The 13,729-nt window shown below is 43.1% G+C and overlaps 1 protein-coding gene across 8 annotated transcripts; it reads left to right on the top strand.

The window, feature by feature from the left end:
- The first annotated feature begins 39 nt into the window (after positions 1–39).
- On the top strand, positions 40–13,129 carry paqr5b (progestin and adipoQ receptor family member Vb). 8 transcript variants are annotated; one of them, XR_014119480.1, is made up of 9 exons: positions 40–3,848; positions 4,241–4,368; positions 6,665–6,870; positions 7,242–7,368; positions 8,618–8,662; positions 11,038–11,134; positions 11,623–11,767; positions 12,258–12,705; positions 12,857–13,129. XR_014119480.1 is itself a non-coding variant. In XM_081705894.1 (9 exons), the coding sequence occupies exons 2-9, from the start codon at positions 3,795–3,797 to the stop codon at positions 12,527–12,529; spliced, it is 1,074 nt and encodes a 357-aa protein (XP_081562020.1). In that variant the 5' UTR covers positions 40–3,431; positions 3,756–3,794; the 3' UTR covers positions 12,530–13,129. The 8 variants fall into 8 exon arrangements, 7 of the variants coding, with proteins under 7 accessions (XP_081562020.1, XP_081562019.1, XP_081562018.1 ...); XM_081705894.1 differs by having other exon boundaries at positions 40–3,431; positions 3,756–3,848; positions 12,258–13,129; XM_081705893.1 differs by having other exon boundaries at positions 40–3,431; positions 3,682–3,848; positions 12,258–13,129.
- Positions 13,130–13,729: the final 600 nt, after the last annotated feature.

Below are 13,729 nucleotides of genomic sequence, written 5' to 3'. Positions count from 1 at the left end.
CAAAATGGGTTCGATTAAACATTCTATTTTGCTCTTTGAATGTTCCCTCTCCTCGCTCACTCACACACTCGCTCACTCACACACTCACTCACTCACTCACTCATCCCTCCATTTGAATGACCAACTGCTGAGGGCTGAAACAATAGGCAGTAAACTTTGTTCAGGCTAGCTGAGCCTCTGTAGTCTTTCCTGAGCATTTATGGACTCCAGTCTTCAGTATTAGTTGCAGACTTTACATCACTCACTTTCTCTAGCATTCTCTCTCTCTTTCTTTATATCCCCCCATGCTAGTTCCTCCATGTTCTTCTCTCCCTGCTGGTTATTGCGTCTTAATGAGGTCATGGTGCTGCTTCCCCCATAGACTAAAGCTGAACCGACCTTCTGGGACTGATGACTAACTGTGGATTAACACTTGTCTAGTCTTTACATCACTTGAGTGTGTGTCAGCGAAAGCTAGCAAGGCTTCAAAGCGGTGAGGTGCTATGCGTGTTTTGTGCTAAGTGGATTTTTCACCTTTCACTTTCTAGGAAGACACACACACACACACACCACCGGCGGGTTGCACCCCCAAAGAGCAGTGAGCAGTGACGACCTGTATTCTCTCCCCATTTTCAGTCCCGCCGACACTAACGAGCCTTCTGGCAGCCTTGACACTGCCCCTCTCGTGACATCATGAATCAGGCTTGTGGCAGAGCCACCCTTCCTCCGTCAGCGTCTTGCTCAGCGGTTGTATTTCCACCCTCTTCCCCATATTTATTTACTTACTTATTTACTTCCGCCCTCTCCGTATCGTCTCGGGGTCCCAAATAGAGTTGTTGCCACATTCTCGTACACATGGCTGCAGGAGAGATGTCACCAGCGCACAAAGGGTGCCAGTGTGCCACGGCGGTGCTGCTGTGGGTGTGTGACAGGCACCACTTCTGTCTGTGGCCCGTCTGGGCCCCCAAACCACTGCTGCTGAATTATGCATCCAGCTGGGGGCTGTCTGGACCGCACACGCGCACACACACACACCACCTCTGCTTGGGTCTGACCACCTTGCAGCACATGCAGTGCTCACACACACACACCACTCAGCAGAGCAGACTAAACAGCAGAGACAGACGGGCCGTAGTGTTTGGCGAACTGAGGCAGGAGGGAGGAAGTACACACAGCAGACTTCCTGTTAACGGAGAGGGGGGAAAAAAACTTGATTAACACCCAATCCATCGCAATCTGCCAGCGAGAAACTTATTCAGCTCCGTTTTGTGACAACTTAATGAAATTTTGAAAAACAATTTTCATTTGAAATATGGTGTGCCTAGGTGTGTACGGTGAGTGCCAGCACCCCCTGGAGTCGGTGAACTAAATCAGAGGTCTCTAGCCTTTCCCAGCTCATGACCCACTTCAGCATGCTTATTATTTTCTGCTAGCCTGTGTACTGCTTGATGGTTTGCACTATTTTATTTCAGGCGGACTTCTGTCACCCAAACAGACCACACTGTTCTTGTTCCGTTTCCCAGAGAGGAATCAGAGGTCACGGGTGCTGGGCTGAAGGAATCAATCCCGGAATTTCATTCAAACAATTTTTGTTGGGGGGGGGTGGGGGGTGGTCAGTTGCCAACTTTTTACTTTCAGGGATGTTTACTGCTGCTGTACGATCTCGGTTTAACCCCATTAAATTCAGTGTCCTGATGCAAGAAGTTCAAGGAGTATTAGAGGCTGCTGATTGTTGAAAGGAATTGTTTACATTCTACAGCTATTACAGGCATTACTAGTTACAGATTCCAAATAGAAATGAGAATAGTGTGGGTTTCAGGAGATGTGTGCTGGAATGGTTCTAGAGATTGATAGCTAGGCCAACCTTTCACTGAAATATTTGCTTGGGGAGCTCTTGTGGTAGGCCATTAATCTGAGATATGATCACACGCACGCAATTGCCTTTTCTGAATTGTGATTCTGCAGGTCAAGTAGAATTTTTTTTACGTGCCTTTGAAGTCTGATCAAGGACACTTCATGAAATAATTGAACAGGTTGCTTCTTAATTTGTTTGAAAACACTGCCATCATGTGGTTCTCAGGGTAATTACATTACATTGTCTGTTATCTTGACTTGAGCCCAGACGCTGGTTCTTTGAGACTGCGCTTTGAAAATACTGCCGTCGTGTGGTTGATATAGTAACTACTTTACGCACCAAGGCTCCTGCAGCTGTTTCGTACCTGTCCTACGCTTTAAATGATGTCCATGAATTTATTTTTATGTGGTTCACTCTTTATTTAATAGCTAACAATGTGCTTATCTACCATTTAACATGTTCTTTTTCAGTTGCTACCAGAAGTGAGAACGAGGTGAGAAGAAATCAAAACACTTGATGTGATGAACAGAGCTGAGACTCTTTAAATAGCAAAACCTCCCACTGGAGGACCTGGCCAAACAGTCATCCTAAGAAATACCGCAATGTCAAGCTAGTTGTTAATAACGAGTCCTTAGATTGTAATCTTGTTACTTTTTTTTTTTTTTTTTCAAAGGTAAATGGTCACATTTTGTAAACATTTGTTATGATATGTTAATGGCCTTTAAAAATATGTTCTGGGTTTAATCCACATGACCACTTTGTTATTCTGGTTTTGTAGCTGTAGAAATGAAATCTTTTGTTTGGTAACCGACCTCTGGGTGTGGTCGAGCTTTAAGTGATTTGCTACATTTAATATCTCACTTTGTGCTTCGCATTTAATGTGCTGTTCTGCAGATTAATGAGTGAGTAGCCACCCGCCATCTAATAACATCTTATCGTGAAGGAAACCCGAGAGATATAAACGAGCCCATACTGTTTGCTTTTAAGGTTTTAGAGTTTGCACAAGATCACATCTCTATAGCAACATGATGCATATGTCGTATGCCGAGTGTGTTAAAGCGTAGTGTGAACATGCAATAAATGGATGGCGCATGTGTGTAGGTGAGAGTGGGAGAGAGAAAAAAGATTTGTTTGCTTTCTAGTTGCCGTTCACCTCTTGCTTGCTTGCGCTTTCTCTCTCTCTCTCACACACACACACACACACACCCTCCATTCATTCAGTGCTGTACCTGGGCTGGGTGAAACTGATAAGGCCACAGCCCTGTGGACTGCCAGGCTGACTGTTCACTGAAGCAGCTCAGGAAACAGGCTGACTGAGAGATGGGTGAACCGCAAGAGAGCTGAGGTTTCCAGGTGAACTCTAGGAGTGCCAAGGTTCCCGGGAGAACCGCAAGAGCACTGAGGTTCCTGGGAGAACCGCAGGAGCACTGAGGTTTCTGGGTGACTTGCAGGAGCACTGAAGACCCTACCCAGTTGAGATCAGGAGCAGATTCTCTGCTTCTTTGCTCATGACAATGCCATCTATTTACACAGAATTTAGAGAAGATTCAAGGATTTCTGGTTTCTTCAGGACAGAAACCTGTTTGACCCGCTAAAGGTAGGACAAATACCTGATATACAAAGCTTATAGTTCAGAGGTGAGAAAGCTGGTACTCACAAGCCTCTGGGGCTTGTGCTTGCTTGTTGTGTTGTGGGTGTGTGCGTGTATGTGTATGTGTATGTGTCTCTCCCTCTTGAGTACAATAATTAGCCAATAGTCCCAGAGAGTCTGTGTCTCGAGTGTAAAGTGTAAAACAGTCTGCTGAACAGCAGTGTGTGTTTGTGTGTGTTTGCGCGTGCGTGGGCAGAGTAGGAGGCAGGGCCGGCTGAACTGGTCTGGGTTCAGGCAGTGTCACTGGCTCGCTGTGCTTGTGTTCCTCAGTTGCCTGTGTGAGCCAGACCAGGCTGTAGCCGACACAACATGTTCAGCTTGATCAAGCTTCCCCGTGTCTTCAGCGTCCACCAAGTACCTAGAGTAAGTCCAGCAGCATACACACAATCACTTACACACCAGCACAGCATGCTGTTCGTACACTGTTCCTATACTGTTCTTTTCAGAATAGTGTCTTGGGGGAGTCCATTTCATTTCAGAGGGTGATTCCTTATAAATGTTACACTTTATTACATATTCTGACCAAGAAACTGTGGTTCTGTGGTTTGGCTGTAAGACAGACTTTGGACGCTTAAGAAATCTTTCAATGGGATAGCAGTGCTTGTTATTTTAGAAGTCGTTATGAGTCGCAAACTACGTGGTGTATAACTCACACATGTACGTTTCAGTGTATGGTCAGGGTTACTAGTGTGGCATGCGATAGTGCGCCTTTGGCTAAAGGTGTGTGTGTGTGTGTGTGTGTGTGTGTGTGGTAGGCATTCCAGGAGGACAGTATTATCTCTGGGTATCGCCATCCCCGTAGCTCCGCTACTGATTGTGTCCTCAGCCTTTTCCAGCTCACCAACGAGACTCTAAATGTGTGGACCCACTTCTTACCCACCTGGTGAGACTGAAGCCTCTTCTCTCCAGAACAACTGCTAACACACACACACACACACACACACACACCTAGAGTGTATAGGACATCACTCTGTCTCCCTCTGTTTCACATTGCATGCACACCACCCTCTCAGTGGAGCGCTACTATTTCACTACGCGCACCTCTAACAGATGGAGATGGAATACACGGAAAACCGCATTTAGCCTGTTTGTCGGCTAGCGCCGTGCATTGGAATGCAAAGTGCGCCATCCAGGGATGAGAGTATCGCTTTAGCCTGAGCTCCCTTCCTCTCCCCACGCTGGGGGCTGCCCTGCTGGGGCTGTCTTGGGGGGTTGGGGCGGGGGGGAGTCTTGGAGTGGCTCTCCCCATGCTGCTAATGAGCTCCTGGCGTTCGTTGGGCCCTCCACCGCTGGTAAACATGTCACACTGACACTGGTTCCTGTCACTTTGTATTCTTCAGGGCCCAGTGAGTAATAAGCCCGTAAACTGTGTACCGGTGTGGTTGGGTTACTTCATGTTTTCCCAGGATTCATGATGGATAAACAGCTACTGTGGGGTTAGCTCAGGACCACAAGCAAATATGGTTTACATCATATGATTTCAGCATGACAGCTGTCAAATCACCATGAGCTGGAGAGTCACGCACGAAGGCAGGGAACAAGTAAAGCACTCTGAGCAATTCCCCATCTCACCTGAGCTTCAGTCTTATCTGCAGGTCAAACAAGCCCTGCAAACACACCGCGCAGGAACCATTAGTACTCTTTTTAAACTCACCTATCCTCTCGTTTGTTTGTTTTATTGCAGGCACTTCTGTCATGGTTATATTTAGCTCGAACACCTGTAGAATTGTACGGTGAGCGGTCACGGTCGTTCGCACTTCACAGCATGATTTTTAAGTAGTGGGATAAAAGGGCCTTCATTCTTCAGCACAACCAAATGTTCATTAACCTTCAAGCATGGAAGGTTTCAGTGCCTGGCAGCATGTGATCTGCCCGGGAGAAGCTGGGAGGTGCTCTTGGTTCCTGCAGGCTTCCAGAGCTTGCCAGAGCTCCATAGCTTTCTTCCACACGCCTACCTTATCTACCGTGTTACGTAATTTCAGTCCAGACTTTATATTCCGCATATAGTGCAGATAAAGGGTGTGTGTGTGTGTGTGTGTGTGTGTGTGTGTGTGTGTGTGTGTGTGTGTGTGTGTGTGTGTGTGTGTGTGTGTGTGTGTGTGTGTGTGTGTGTGTGTACACGTGCATGTTAAAGATGTTGCTGGTAACAAATTCAATGTCAATTTTAACAAGTCCGAGCTGGTCAGACAGGTGTATAGAAGGCAGCCATTGTCTGGGTTTTTCCATGGCAGATCATTAACGCTGTATCCATGCCCACTGCAGTTGTTGCCATATCCGCCCAGAGACCTTCCTCCTTCCTCCTTCCTCCGCCAGTATCTACCTTCTCTTCATTTCATTTCTCCTCGGAGCATCTGAACAGAGTTTCTAAAACGGAGATGAAACGGGATATTCTGAGAATTCTTAAAGTTGTGTAGGAGTTGTTTGTTTTGCTATTAGGTTGTAGAGGGTTTGAGAGTCTGCGTTCAGAACAGCCACACTTTTGAGGACATACTGTAATGGATCTCACGGTATATCTCTAACATTATCAACATTATTAGCAACTGCAAGGAACAATTTCACTTGTCCACATTGTTCTTGCTAGCTGTTAGCCGTTCACGTACACGGACTTCACCACGTTTCTCCTTAATGAATTCCAACATGGCAGGTGTTTTCAGCAGGCATGTGAACACATACATGCTGTCCGCCTCTCCTCCTCTCACTCTCTCTGCCTCTCACTCTCCTCCTCCTCTCTCTCTCTCCTCCTGTCTCCTCTCACTCTCCTCCTCCTCTCTCTCTCTCCTCCTGTCTCCTCTCACTCTCCTCCTCTCTCCTCTCCTCCTCTCACTCTCTCTGCCTCTCACTCTCCTCCTCCTCTCTCTCTCTCTCTCTGCCTCTCACTCTCCTCCTCCTCTCTCTCCTCCTGTCTCCTCTCACTCTCTCCTCCTATCTCTCTCTCTCTCTCTGCCTCTCACTCTCCTCCTCCTCGCTCTCTCTCTCTCTCTCTCTCTCTCGCTCTCTGCCTCTCACTCTCCTCCTCCTCTCTCTCTCCTCCTGTCTCCTCTCACTCTCTCCTCCTATCTCTCTCTCTCTCTGCCTCTCACTCTCCTCCTCCTCTCTCTCTCTCCTCCTGTCTCCTCACACTCTCCTCCTCCTCGCTCTCTTTCCTCCTCACTCTCTCTCTCTCCTCCTCTCCTTCTCAGGTATTTTCTGTGGAAGCTGCTGACAGTGGTGTTCATGCAGGACGTGTGGAGTGATGCGTACTCATGGCCACTGCTAGTCTACCTTCTGTCCTGCTGTGTGTACCCGCTGGCGTCCAGCTGTGCACACACCTTCAGCAGCATGTCCATGCGTGCGCGTCACGTCTGCTTCTTCTTTGACTACGGAGCTCTCAGCCTGTACAGCCTGGGTAGGGGAGACGCACAAAACACACACACTGCATACTCAGTACACACGCTGTGCATTGTTTACACATCAAAGATATAATCTAGACATTGTGATGTGTGTATGTTTCAGTGCAGTTTCTGTTTGCTGTTATGACTGGCCTGCAGTGAAAATGAGAGGTCAAAAGCTTTCTATGAAGAAATAATGTCGAACCTGCTCTGGAATCTAATTAAACATGCTTCTGCTGTCGGCTAGAGATTCTGCTACAAAACTCAAATCGCCATGACCCAAACAGCTTTTTACAAAACATTTGGGTTTTTTTGGTTTTTTTTTTTAAAAGTGTCCTTTTAACACTGATGAGTGTGGTCAAAATTCCATCATTATTTCGGTGTTCAGGTTCAGCCATCACCTACTCTGCATATGTTATGCCGGATGCATGGGTGAACGGACCATTTCACACGTATTACATACCAGTGGCTGTATTCAACACCGCCCTCTGTACCACCATGGCCTGCTACTCCAGGTAGGCATGCATGCACACACAACGACAGCAGACAAAGACAAAGATCTTCAGTCACTATTCTCACCCTCAGCGGAACACAGTTACCCACTTACATGTTAAAGTATCACCTTAGTCTGCTGCAGTCTTTTGGAAACTGAAAGACTCAGGAGACACTAAATACATCATCTTCAATGACAATTTTGCTTGAATAAGTATTTTAGCTACTTAACTCTGCTCATTTAAATGGAAGTTTTGATGTTCATACCCAACCATATTGATTCTACTTCAGCCATGGAATCACAGGCCACAGGGAAAGCGTACACATACACTGAGTGATTACTTTATTAGGAACAGCTACTATATAGAATAGCTGGTAGAAGAATCACAGTGTATTTGCAATGGGCTGGTTAAGATGGCTCACACTGTGGCCTTGATCCTGCCGTAATTAAAGCTATGGAAGAAGTACAAGCTTTTCACAGCAGGATTTTCAGTGCAGCAGATGCAAACGGAACACAGCCAATTAGCATGTTTACCTTTCCGAACCTAAACATTTGGGTTAAACATTTAAACATAGAGAGATGAAAGTAGGAGCACTGTAAGTTTCCATACTTCTCCCTATACGTGCATGCAACACATTACCAGGAATCAAAGAATATTCTGTTTAGGAATAAGTCTAAAGTAGGCTACATACCTGTAGTGAATAGTGTTGTTTATTCTGAATAATGCTGAATAATGGTGTGCTACTGAAATGTTTTGTTTTGTTACATTTTATTTTAGTAAAATTGTGACAAATGTAATACACTTAAAGAACTAAGGTTTTAAGTTTAATAAACTTGATTAAATAGGCTAAAACTTGCAAGTAAGTTGTGTAATGTCTTAGGGTCTCTCTATGGGGTGCCAAATGTAAAAAGCTTGTTGTTCATTTTTAGCTGATTTTTTTTTTTTAATCTTTTAAATGTCTATTGTGATTATGTCTGAGTTTTTGCCAAGAAAATGGTGATAGTATTTGATGAGAAACTGTACACAAGTACGCACAGGTCAGGCCAAAACATGCTGAAATAAATCAGGAATAAATATATAGAAATTGAGCTAAATGTTAATAAAATGCTAGCTAAGAAGAGTAACAAGCTCTTTCCATTTGGTACTCCATAGCTCTCAGGGTTCCACTGACTCTGTGTGAAGTGGGTGCCAGGTCACTGTAGTGCCAGCCACTCCCCGAGACTCTGCTAGTGTTTGAATTCTTGTCTTCCTGTCCTCTTTGTCTGCTAAGGCTTGGCTTACCATTTTTCCACTATAATCATGACATCAAGAAAAGGTAAAATCATCTCATCTCAAAGTCATTCACTACTGTGTGCAGTCGTCACCCACTTAACTCACTGTATTGATATTTCGTTGTCCTCTGTCGTCTGTCATTTGCTTTACGTACTGTGATGGCCTAAATTGCTTAAATTGCCACAGTGTCCAGTATCCAAGCGCAGACGTGTAATGTAATGTAGAGTGCTGTAGTGATGACACTGATTTTTTGGTGCTCGTGTCAAAACATACAGAACAGAATTTTCCAAAGCAGCGTTCCTGTGTTTGTGTTGCTTTGTTAGTCACATGATTGCTGATGTCTGAAGCTTCATTCCGCGTATATCCATCCACGTGACTGTTAGTGAGCCTAAGTGGATGAGATACTTATAAATACTTATAAACAATATTAGAGTTCGAAGTTCAGTGTCAATATATTAATTCAATATATTAATAGTAGTTGAACAATTTATAAGCCCTGAACTTTTATGAGCACTAGTGTAGTTTGCATACATAGCTCTGGGTTTCCTCTGAGTTTGGATAGTATAAATAGTTTGGATCAGCAGGGCACGAGTGGCACTGTGTAAACGAATGCTTCAAGTAATGAACCATTTTTCAAACCAATTGGCTGCAGTGTTTTGTGCTTTAGAAAGCTTCCCTTCCTCATGACTTCCTTTTGGATGCTTTCACTTTCGCCTGAATAAATGAAGGCATGACCGTCTTCTTAATGATGTTCTGAAACTTACAGTTTAACATCAGCAATTATGTCCAAATAGCAAATCAGGTCAGTGTACAGGTTGACTGCATTTTAATAAGTTTGACTCATGCATTGAATCAGAAATGAAATAAGAAAACAGCTTGTTTATGCAAAAAAGGCAAGAAACAGTAGTTTGATCCACATTTTCATTATGTCTGTATGTTTTTCGTTATGTACAAACTAGTTGTACAGACATCATTTTTGTTATGTCTGTACAAACTGTATGCTTGTCTACAAAACAAACATACAGGTCTTGATTTTGATTCTGAATGTGCGTGGGCCTGTAGCCCTGGTTGTATGGCATTTCCAGCCTGTGAGATAACGTGTCCTTCTGCAGAAGCACTCCAGTTAAAATAACAGCCATCCACTGTGTTCTGTCTGCCGGCATGCTTGCATTGCTTAGCAACACAAGAAGAAACTGTATACTATATGAAAATTATTCAAACATTTATGCCCTTATATATGATATGCTATGTGATATGCTATGTATAGTTGGACATAGACAGACATAGCTGGATGTCTGCCGTATTTGACTGCTCCTGATCATGTTATAGATTTATAACTGTTTGACAGTATCTTCATCAAATTGCACATGCATGGCTGAGGTAGAAGGTTAAATGTACATTACAAGTTGTTAACTTGGTCATGGTCAGGATCCCTGAGTTTAGGAGTTTGATTGACATCAAGCCTGTTGAATGTTGAAGTCCAGCGTTTCATAATCTGTGCTGTGCACAAGCCAGATAAACAAGATTCATAGTCACCTGCATCTTTCTTTTAGGTCAGATGGGGTATTTATTAATTTTGAATTGTTTATATATATAATTATATATACATATATTAAATCAAACAGTAGCCTCTCTAAAAGGGAAGCATATCAGGCTATGGTTTAGTAGTATTTTCACTTAGTCTCTTGTTTAGATATCCAGATATTGGCAGAAGTGTAAAACATACAAAGAAAATCTACTTAAGCAGATAGCTTACTGTATCAGAATTTTACATACTAAAATATTTAAAAGTAGAAGGTAAACATTTTAATAAATAAATCTGAAGTTTTCTTTTTTGTGTGTGTATGATGTGGTAAATATAGGAAGTTGGCTTACTGATCGTTGCACAAATATAAATTAGCATACATGTGGGCAGTTTATTTTTACACATATAAATTTGATAGTTTTTTAATAATAAAAAAAACAGTAAAAGGTTTGGGAATTCTGTTGTTGAGAGAAAGAATTTTTTTACAGTCTTTTAAACATTTAGCTAGGTTGTACTAAAAGGGGTCAGTGGAAATGTAAGGAGTAAAAAGCCTGTTTTATCCCTTAAAAATGTAATAAAAATATGAGTATTTAATTTTTTACTGAATACCACTCAAGGACAATTCTGCAACTATTTTCCACATTCTAATGATGTAATTTGGGGTACAATTTAAAATGTGATATGTAACACAAGTGAATTAACATATAGAATGTTAGAGGTATATGTTTTGGATTTTCAAATATGAGTTGTTTACCATAATCATACTGATTTTTTTAAACTGGTGAATTTAAAACATGAGCATTTGAGATAAAACCACACAAGACGCCAGTGAGTCAGTCATTGACAGTGTGATGATTATTACTCCACCACCTGGATGGTCTTACTCTCTGTAGATTTCCTGAATTCCAAAGGCCAAAACTGAGCAAAGTGCTCCGAGTGTCTGCCTTCACCTACCCCTACCTGTTTGACAACATTCCTCTCTTCTACAGGGTGAGTCCTGCACCCACCACCCCCCAGACACAAAGACACACACGCTTGAATACAAAGAACGAGCTTGAAGATTCCTTGTTCTATGTATGCAAATTTATATATATATATATATATATATATATATATATATATATATATATATATATATATATATATATATATATTATTTATTTTTTATTTATTTATTTTTTTAAATTTTTATTTATTTTATTTTTTTTCTTGGCTGGGGTTGAACTGAAAGCTGTGACTGACTGTGACTCACACAGCCAGATAATAAATAATATTTACAATAAATATATATTTTTTTAAATACTAGAAAAGTTGAGCTATTATTGTGAGTGTGAGCCTCAGCCTATGAACTACTGTTGCCAGAAATAGCACACCTGGAATTATATTCCAGTCTCGTTCAAGTATAACCCTAAAGCAACTCTCATTTGGAACCAAAACAACATTCTAGATGGATATAAAACTGATATATCTTTTTCTAGATCTTTCTATGTGTGGGAGAAGGTTGTACTGTGAATGAGGCGAACTCCTTCCATGTTTACCACACACTCTTGGCATTCCTCACGGGCTTCTTGTTCGCCACCCACCTGCCAGAGAGGCTGGCCCCCGGCCGCTTTGACTACATCGGTAAGACACGGTTCATCTCTCTCTGTTTGCAAAACAACAGCCGTCTGTGCAGTGGGGGTGTGGACTACAGCACGGTTTGTACTGGAAACGCGGAATGACAGGCACCCGTGTCTCAGAGGCTATTTTACTACAGCGGGAAAGAAAGAAAGGAATTATTAAATCAATCTATAAATAATAACAAAATAAAATGGCACATTAAGTGGTTTTAATTGTACCCTTAAGAAACAAAACAGTACACTTATTAAATGTACTATTTTGAAATATACAATCATATAATTTTTTTTTCTAAGTAAATGATTAAAAATACCAACAGTTTTCATAGTAATAGCACTGCATTTACTGGCAATTCATTTTCCACTTCATAATAATAGTTTCTAATAATAACAGGCTTTATTACCTCTCTTGCCCAGCGACATCATACATTTCCTGAATCGCCCATTTTCCAACTTCCTAACTTTCTATCCATTTCTTGCTGCACTGCCCCCTGCAGGCCATAGCCACCAGCTGTTCCATGTGTGCGGCATCATCGGCACACACTTCCAGATGCAGGCCATCGAGGTGGACATGAAGCGCCGACGTCCGTGGCTCCTGGCCCACGCTCCTGCCATTACACTGGGCGGGGCAGTGGGACCTGCTGCACTCTCCAGCCTCCTCAGCCTGGGAATCATTTACGTCTTCAGCCGGCCCCTTTTCCCTGGCCCCGCCCCCAGGACAGAGCTAAGGAAAGGGAGTGGTAGGGCAAGGAGAAGCTGCTGCCACTAGCCTGAGGCAGAACATGGACGTTTTTGCTAGGCAGTGGAATATTTCAAGGGTTTTGAGACATTATTGATATTGAATCAGGTAGTGATGTGATTCACCTGGATTATTCACCTAAGCAGTGTCAGATCAAACCTCAGCATTTAGACCTCAGGAGGTCTAAGTGACTTCAGGAAGTATAAGTGAGTGAAGTGTGTGTGTATGTGTGCGTGCGTGCGTGCATGTGTGGGTATAAGATGTTGATGGGTGCTAATGACCTCAGGACTTTCAAAGCCATAGAAATGGTGCCTTCCATATTGCTCTCCTTTCATGATCCTCTCTCTCACCACACAGCACACTCAGAGGCTCCTTAAAGACCAAAGACCAGCAGTCAACAAGCCAAAACCGCCATCAACCCAAACTCTCAATGAGTGACGAGGGCAGTATGGACAGGGTGACCAGCACTGCAAACTACTCAGACATCCATGACTTCCGTTAAACCGTTCTATTCCTTTGGACACTTGGTGTGAAGTTTTGTATGTTGCAATATCTTTTTTTAGATCAGATTTTTGACCCTAGTCTGTTTTTAACATGTTAATGTGTTTATGATAAAGCTTTTGTAATAAATATGGCTCTGTTCTTGCTATTTGCCCCATTGGGGAAGAACCAGTAAAGTGGTAATTGACAGCAAGCACTTCAGAGAGAATGTCTGGAGTATGCCAGACCGTCTCAGATCACATCCCAGACTCAGTCATTTCAGATCTCAGATCACATCCCAGACTCAGCGTCTCAGATCTTGGATCACATCCCAGACTCAGCCAGTGTACACTGAAAGGCAAACATGACTCAGAGACAAGCACAAAAGCATGACAGCCAGTGCTGGATGCCTGTCTTACAGCCTGAGGTCAAAAACACAACTGCTTGTTGTAATACTCTCACTCGCTCTCTCTCTCTCTCCCTCATCACCCCGTTTACTGTGCACACACTGACTGATGCTGTTTGCTCAGGCTTCTGTCGTCTGTTGACAGACGATGAGAAACGCTGAAGGAAACCGAGATGCTCAAACACAGCCACACACATGCGCACGCTAGCATGTCTGTGTGTTTTAACGCCCAGCCGAGAACGTCTTATTGGCTTCGATTAACTGCTCCTTCCTGTGCACCATGGCTCATATAAAAGTCATGATGAAAACATGATGGAAAATCACTGGTGCTGGTGTTTGGATCT

This window comes from Electrophorus electricus, chromosome 23, assembly GCF_041902795.1.
Source record: "Electrophorus electricus isolate QZ-2024a chromosome 23, ASM4190279v1, whole genome shotgun sequence".
NCBI classification, from domain to species: domain Eukaryota; kingdom Metazoa; phylum Chordata; class Actinopteri; order Gymnotiformes; family Gymnotidae; genus Electrophorus; species Electrophorus electricus.
This window is presented reverse-complemented; position numbering and strand designations above follow the sequence as displayed.

What these genes read in the sequence shown, in the direction of transcription:
- paqr5b (XM_081705894.1), top strand. Translation starts at nt 3,795, where the DNA reads ATGTTCAGCTTGATCAAGCTTCCCCGTGTCTTCAGCGTCCACCAAGTA. An exon ending in ACCCACTTCTTACCCACCTG is followed by an intron (nt 4,369 to 6,664) that starts GTGAGACTGAAG and finishes TCTCCTTCTCAG; the next exon opens with GTATTTTCTGTGGAAGCTGC. An exon ending in AATCATGACATCAAGAAAAG is followed by an intron (nt 8,663 to 11,037) that starts GTAAAATCATCT and finishes TACTCTCTGTAG; the next exon opens with ATTTCCTGAATTCCAAAGGC.